Source organism: Silurus aristotelis, assembly GCF_946808225.1.
Source record: "Silurus aristotelis genome assembly, chromosome: 16".
Classification (NCBI taxonomy): Eukaryota; Metazoa; Chordata; class Actinopteri; order Siluriformes; family Siluridae; genus Silurus; species Silurus aristotelis.
Genome location: NC_139589.1, coordinates 24,643,921 through 24,652,206, shown reverse-complemented (window position 1 = coordinate 24,652,206; position 8,286 = coordinate 24,643,921). Strand labels below are relative to the sequence as shown.

The following is an 8,286-nucleotide window of genomic DNA, read 5'->3' as shown; positions in this document are numbered from 1 at the left end:
GTGTGTGTGTGTGTGTGATATTTTTTGTTACTTTAAAAACTATGCCTTTGAGGAATCCCCAACAAAAGGTTACCTGCCTCTCCAATAAGGTATGTTTATGTGTGTGTGTGTGTGTGTGTGTGTGTGTGTGTGTGAGTTATAATTAAGTGCTTCTGATGGTATTAGAGGAGGATAAAGGCGGAGTGTGTGTCGGGTCTTCAGGGATGAACGCTCACCTAATCGGCTGCTTTTGTGTGTGGGTTTGTTTTTCCATCAGCTCCACTCCAACTTCCCTGAAGTGCGCCGTGATGACAATAGGGATATTTCTGTGACTTATCCGAGTGTGTAATATCTTTTCATCAACCTGAGCGACGATGTTTGCTTTCTCTGATTCGATTCGCTTCTTCATCTGTTACACTATTGTTTCCACACTGAGTGAAAGACGGGAGAATCCTAGCAACAGAAACACTCAGAGCTGATAAGTGCGACAGAAACACAGAACAGGCCGCTTCTGTACTGCTTCGTTTAAGGGACTTCCCAATGTTTCACCACCAGGACACACCTGATCACCTTCATAACAAAGAATTCATACATCACCTTCATAACAAAGAATTTAAATAATTCATATAATATTATAATTTAGTCTTTAGCTACATTCATGTTTGTTCTCTTGACTTCTGTTATTCCACTCAGTCAGAGTTGAGAGTGTTATTGAGGGAGAAAAAGAAAGAAAGAAAGAAAGAAAGAAAGAAAGAAAGAAAGAAAGAAAGAAAGAAAGAAAGAAAGAAAGAAAGAAAGAGATAGAGAGAGGGAGGGGAAACAATGACAAAAATAAAGAAACAGGTAGAATGAGAGATAGAGAAAGAGAGAGTAAGAGAGAGAGAGAGAGAGAGAGAGAGAGTAAGAGAGAGAGAGAGAGAGAGAGAGAGAGAGAGAGAGAGAGAGAGAGAGAGAGAGAGTAAGAGAGAGAGAGAAAGTAGGAGAGAGAGAGAAAGAGAGAGAGAGTAAGAGAGAGAGAGAGAGAGAGAGTAGGAGAGAGAGAGAGAGAGAAAGAGAGAGAGAGAGAGTAAGAGAGAGAGAGGGAGAGAGGGAGAGAGAGAGAGAGAGTAAGAGAGAGAGAGAACGAGAGAGAGAGAGAGTAAGAGAGAGAGAGAGAGAGAGGGAGAGAGGGAGAGAGAGAGGGAGAGAGAGAGAGAGAGAGAGAGAGAGAGAGAGAGAGAGAGAGAGAGAGAGAGAGAGAGAGAGAGAGAGAGTAAAACCACCTAATGCACAAAACCCATCATTCATGTTCAGAACTTTTTTCTCAGCTGGTCAGTTTTGTGCATTAAGTGATTTTCTACAATAATTCGTTACACTAATTATTTCGTTCTAATAAGAGCTAACAAAGTTCTGAAGCCCTAAATCAATTTGTCCTCATTCATCAGATTGTGATTAAATCCTGACGACATGATGCTACCACCACTGTGTTTCACAATGAGGATGCTGTTCTCAGCTTGATGTTGTGTCATGGTTTGTTAGTTATATGTGGTCTTAGAAGAACAGAGAACTTGTCCACATGTCCACCCATTCCTTTACCCAAACTCCAGATGGGAATTTAACCCAGTTTTGTGGAATCTCAGGTCTATGGTTATGGATCTCTCTAGTTTCTTCAGAGACACTCATCCTCCTATGAGTATGATGCCTGATACATGGTTTCTTCACGATTGAACAATATACAATAAACAATGCATTTAATAACATTTAAAGTATGGGTATCTCACTATATCAGTTTATAATGAGATCTTGTGACACTTGGATTTCACACTGAATGATTTCATTGAACCAAATGTGTGAATTTCGAGGCGATTAGAAAAGAAGGACATTTGAAAATTGACTGTGGATAGAAAGAATAAAGAAATGAAGGAAACAAAGAAATGAGGGATGAGAGAAAAGGAATGGTGGCACATTGTGTAGATTGCAGAATAAAACCTGACAACAGAGCTGAATTAAAAATAACCACCATATATCAGTTCCATCAGTATGAAAGGTTCATTGGTCATTAGGGTGAGGGAGGAGGTAAATGGCGGAGGGGTGGATGGCGGAGGGGTGGGGGCATCAGGGGCTGGCCATGATGATATAATCACCATATTAAGTCTTTGACATTTTGCCATGAATGCTGAAAACGTTTTTTTTTTCAGTGTGTTGATTGACACTTCACTCATTCAGGCGTCATCAGGCTTTCAGGCTGCTCACCTGCTTTGTGTCCTGCTTTGGTATAAATGCACTGATTTTCTGAAACACACACACACACACACACACACTCCACTTCAGCGCACAGAAAGAGTAGTAGAAGTCACACTTCATCAGCATGTGCATCCCGTGGAGATACAGACTGGTGATGTCGATGTCGGCGGCATTATTGCAGTGTTTCCTCGGTTGTGATGCCCAACTGCACAACGAAGCACAAAGCGGCAAATTAGTTTACGCCAGAGGAAACCACTGGGCTGTGGGTGAGCAGGACGACTTTCTTTACCTTAACATAATAAGAGTGTGTTAGTAATGCAGATCCACCGTGACAGCAGCATGCTGTATTTATTTTCTGTATAAAGTGTTGAATTAAGTCTAAAAGTCTAAAAGTTTTTACACTGAAATGCGGTCAGGGGATTAGAGATGCTCTATATAAACTAATAGTGCATAGATTATTTTTTTTTTTTGAGGCACCTGCGAATAAAAAATGTTAAAATAAAGTTATGATTGGTTTTCTTTTGTTTTAAAGACAAAAGATTAGGAACACCTGAGGAAACCTTGAATCAAGGGAATCCCTGTGTTCATCATCTTCTTCTATAGAAATGTTTCAGCAGCAATGAATATAAATCAGTATTTATCAGGAGCTGAGCTGAGTGCAATAATACAGACTGTATATAATAAAGAAGGAGCACCAGCTCGGACTTTACAATTACAGGAGCAGAAATTAGGATGAGATTCTGGAATAAACCTGCTTTGGAAATCTTTTGGATTTCATATGCGAGAATACAGAATTCGAGCATCGGCATAAAGCAGTCAGGAAGATCCAGGATGTGTGACGAGCTGCAATAAGAGACTTAAGTAACCTCACACCACACATGCTTATTTAGAAGTGTGTCTGGAGATTCACCTTTACAACTCTTAAAGGTCAATCATGGAGTGTAGAAATCATGGGATTATACAGAGAAACACACATTTACATCTTTTCATAATCTGATGCTGAATTACTGAAAGCATTGATGACGTTGCAGTAAACAAACTTTAAAAAGTTCACATTATCAGGATCAGTGCTTTTAATGATTTGTGGGATCTCACTATAATTTCTGCTTCTGTAATTGTAAAGTCTGAGCTTTAAGTTTTATTGCTTTGGCATTTTGTAGGAAAGTTCTTGCATTTCAAAGTTGCACCATAAAACATTATAAACAACAGAACACCAAAATAGTGATAATAATAATAAATTAATTCCTTGTTAACTAGTTAATAATAATAATCATCATAATAATAATAATAATAACACACACACGTGCACACGCACAATAAAGTACTTCCAGTTTGTTTATTTCCAGATGACGGGTTTTGCTGTAATTAAACGCCATGGTGCCACTAAATAATTGCACAGATTAAATGTTTGCTCGTGTACTGTTTGTTGGTTTGTGATGGATAATAGTGCTCAAAGGACAAATTATAGCATAATGTCTTTATAAACACTCATTAGAGGCTTTGACACCTCAGAGATAAAGATAAAGACATAAAAACATTTAACATTTAAGGTTTTTTGTTTCCATTTTCTAAACGTTTGGTTTTTTTTTCATGTAAGATGTCAGTGGCATTGACTTTTCTTTCAGATTTCCTACATGAAAATTCCGTGTGATTAAAGTCATGCTGTAATTCCACATGCAGTAGATCTAAATTCAGTCTGTCCTGAAGTACTGATGAGCGACAAGATCGTAACCTTGCAAACACAACACAGAGCTACATAAAACAACACAGAGCTACATAACAAAACACAGAGCTACATCACACAACACAGAGCTACATAACACAACACAGAGCTACATAACACAACACAGAGCTACATCACACAACACAGAGCTACATAACAAAACACAGAGCTACATCACACAACACAGAGCTACATAACACAACACAGAGCTACATAACACAACACAGAGCTACATCACACAACACACAGCTACATAACACAACACAGAGCTACATAACACAACACAGAGCTACATAACACAACACAGAGCTACATCACACAACACACAGCTACATAACACAACACAGAGCTACATCACACAACACAGAGCTACATCACACAACACACAGCTACATAACACAACACAGAGCTACATAACACAACACAGAGCTACATCACACAACACACAGCTACATAACACAACACAGAGCTACATAACACAACACAGAGATACATCACACAACACAGAGCTACATCACACAACACACAGCTACATAACACAACACAGAGCTACATCACACAACACAGAGCTACATCACACAACACACAGCTACATAACACAACACAGAGCTACATAACACAACACAGAGATACATTACACAACACAGAGCTACATCACACAACACACAGCTACATAACACAACACAGAGCTACATCACACAACACACAGCTACATAACACAACACAGAGCTACATAACACAACACAGAGCTACATAACACAACACAGAGATAAATCACACAACACAGAGCTACATAACACAACACAGAGCTACATAACACAACACAGAGCTACATCACACAACACACAGCTACATAACACAACACAGAGCTACATAACACAACACAGAGCTACATAACACAACACAGAGATAAATCACACAACACACAGCTACATAACACAACACAGAGATACATCACACAACACACAGCTACATAACACAACACACAGCTACATAACACAACACAGAGCTACATAACACAACACAGAGATACATAACACAACACAGAGCTACATTAAAACAACACCATAACACAACACAGAGCTACATAATACAACACAGAACTACATAACACAACACACAGCTACATTAAAACAACACAGAGCTACATAACACAACACAGAGATCCATTAACACAACACAGAGATACATCACACAACACACAGCTACATAACACAACACAGAGATACATAACACAACACAGAGATACATAACACAACACAAAGCTACATAACACAACACACAGCTACATAACACAACACAGAGCTACATAACACAACACAACACAGAACTACATAACACAACATAGAGCTACATTAAAACAACACAGAGCTACATAACACAACACAACACAGAACTACATAACACAACATAGAGCTACATTAAAACAACACAGAGCTACATAACACAACACAGAGCTACATAACACAACACAGAGATACATAACACAACACAGAGCTACATAACACAACACAGAGCTACATAACACAACACAGAGATAAATCACACAACACACAGCTACATAACACAACACAGAGCTACATAACACAACACAGAGATAAATCACACAACACACAGCTACATAACACAACACAGAGCTACATAACACAACGCAGAGCTACATTAACACAACACAGAGATACATCACACAACACAGAGCTACATAACACAACACAGAGCTACATTAACACAACACAGAGATACATCACACAACACAGAGCTACATAACACAACACAGAGATAAATCACACAACACACAGCTACATAACACAACACAGAGATACATAACACAACACAGAGCTACATAACACAACACAGAGATACATCACACAACACACAGCTACATAACACAACACAGATATACATAACACAACACAGAGATACATCACACAACACAGAGATACATCACACAACACAGAGATACATAACACAACACAGAGCTACATAACACAACACATAGATACATAACACAACACAGAGTTAAGGACTAAAGTAAGTTGTACAGCCACATTTAATGCATCGTATTCAACCGAGTGCAACCAGACAAGACTAGACTTGTAAAAATACACAAAACACACAAAAGCACCAACAGTTAACCTGCTGTATAATGTGTTATACAGTACAACGTGCAAAAAAGAGAATTATAAAAAAAACTGCACTTGTAAATATAAACACAAAATGTTAACACAAAAAGTTGTGCAAAACAGCAACAGCAGCAATTAAGTAGATTTGCATTGCATACAGAGTGGCTGAGACATTAGCTTCAGAGAATAGCTAGGATAAACAAGTTTACATTTACTCACAGTGTTTTCTGGTTGCCTAGCAACCGTGCTCTCATTCATGAGTAGTTGCACCATAAACCTTCTAAAAAAAATTAAATATGACCAGACAAACCCACTTTGCTGTGGTCTACAACCATTCCTTCTTCTTTCATCCAGCATTTAGAGCTTCAGTGGACAAAGCTTTAATTTGGTGTCCTCTTACAGTCTATGGTTGTTGTCTACAGGACACCTGATGGGGAAGAAGAGCGTAGATGAGATGCTGAACTCGGACGAGCGTGATGTCGATGCTCAGGCTTATTTTCTAACAGCCGAATCAGACACACAAACACAGCCATCACTGTCTGTCCTGAAGGCTCTTTTCAAGGCTTTGGCTGGACCGATCAGAGAGACAGAAGATGAGAGGGACAGACAAGAGCGTTGGTCGATGCTGAGGAGGCGGTGGGCAGAGCAGAGAGACCAGGTGGCTTATGATGTTTACATATTTATAGTTCATTAAAACGTGTCCAAATGAGTTTCTGTGAGCGATGATTTCATATATCAATAGTCACACATCGGCACAAACCATCAATTAACTGAAAAATGATACATGCTAGCTCAAGTAAATTAGCATAGGAAGCCATTTCCGTCATTTCTTCACTTCTAGCAGTCCGAAGTTTGACCACAAGGGGGAGCTCTTGGTGCTAAATTAGCTGATTTATTCCACACCTCTACATTGTGTACTTAAAAAAAAATATCCTCTGTTTCCCTCAGAAGAAGGCTGCAGTATGCAACATTGTCAATACCGGCCTTCTTTTTTTATTCTGGATGAATTTGGAGAAGATTTTAGTCATTAGAGTAAAATGTGTGAGAAACAGATAAAAGAATGTCTAACAACAAACATTTTTATTCTTATTCTGTTTAACAGCAATTCTTGTGTTTGTATTTTAACAGACGTTGACCCCAAGTACGTTTAGCCACCAAACATGACTATCACGGTCGGTCATTTTAGTACGACAGCGAACTCTATATTGTATACAGTGACGTGATGATAAGTGCTCCCCCTTGTGGCCAATTTGTATAAGTTAGGTAGCGAATTAGAAAAACAGGTTGTAGTAAATTTTTATATATAATAATAATAAAGAAATTGTTGCAATAATAATAATAATAATAATAATAATAATAATAATAATAATAATAATAATAATAATAATAATAAAAATTCCATTTTAAAATCTTCTCATTTATTAATGTTTCCTGATCCAGGCAGCAAGGATTTTGCTACTGGCATTAAACACGAGGGATGCAGACGCCAGCTGAAAGACAACACTTACGCCAGGTGATTGATCTGGATCCTGCAGTTGGAAGCGGCTGAGAAGCAGCGGCGCTGCCTAACAGTCAACTCTGTAGGAAAATAAACTCCTTCATCTCACAGTGTGTTCATTCTGCACATCACTCACAGATAACTTTCATTTCTTTTTTGTAAGTTAATCCAATTCTCTGGTGTTGTTTTACAGAAATGCGTACAGTATATACTCCTGTTCTTCTGAGCTGTTTGTGTGACTGATGTTTCCTCACATGTACTCAATAAATCCTGATTACTGAAACAAACTGAAATAAACCTGGTGTGAATTACTGACACTGATTTACACACCCCTGAGCAGCTTCACATCATTATAAAACACCTCAGTGTGAGATGTTTCTGTTCACCTCAGAGTTGAGAACTGAACCCCATGAAATAAAAAGAGACCTGTTTTTATTTTTATTTTTTACATTCACACTGTTCCTGTATCTGAGAAATCAGGTCTATTTTGGTCCACATGCACTATATGGCTAAATGTTTGTGGACACCTGAGAATAAAATTGGTATGTGCCCCTATTTTGAGCTTCCCATTCCACATTTATTCTCCATTTGCTGGGACAATCGGCTCCACTCTAATGAAAAAATGTTTGAATAGATATTTGTGGATATTCCTTCAGCCATAAGGGTGTTAATAAAGTCAGGTGCTGGTGAAGATGCGGTGAGGAGGCATCTCTATCTTCTCAAAGGTGTTCTATAGCAGG

The 8,286-nt window shown here is 38.5% G+C and overlaps 1 protein-coding gene across 1 annotated transcript; it reads left to right on the top strand.

Annotated features, from left to right (window-relative positions):
• The first annotated feature begins 2,266 nt into the window (after positions 1 to 2,266).
• On the top strand, positions 2,267 to 7,810 carry grp (gastrin-releasing peptide). Its single transcript, XM_083564278.1, has 3 exons — positions 2,267 to 2,468; positions 6,471 to 6,718; positions 7,489 to 7,810. The coding sequence occupies exons 1-3, from the start codon at positions 2,327 to 2,329 to the stop codon at positions 7,540 to 7,542; spliced, it is 444 nt and encodes a 147-aa protein (XP_083420404.1). The 5' UTR covers positions 2,267 to 2,326; the 3' UTR covers positions 7,543 to 7,810.
• Positions 7,811 to 8,286: the final 476 nt, after the last annotated feature.

Excerpts from the sequence above, each read along its gene's own strand:
- grp (XM_083564278.1), top strand. The coding sequence starts at position 2,327 with ATGTGCATCCCGTGGAGATACAGACTGGTGATGTCGATGTCGGCGGCA. Across the intron at positions 2,469-6,470 it reads AGGAAACCACTGGGCTGTGG|GACACCTGATGGGGAAGAAG; the intron begins GTGAGCAGGACG and ends TGTTGTCTACAG. Across the intron at positions 6,719-7,488 it reads GAGACCAGGTGGCTTATGAT|GCAGCAAGGATTTTGCTACT; the intron begins GTTTACATATTT and ends TTCCTGATCCAG.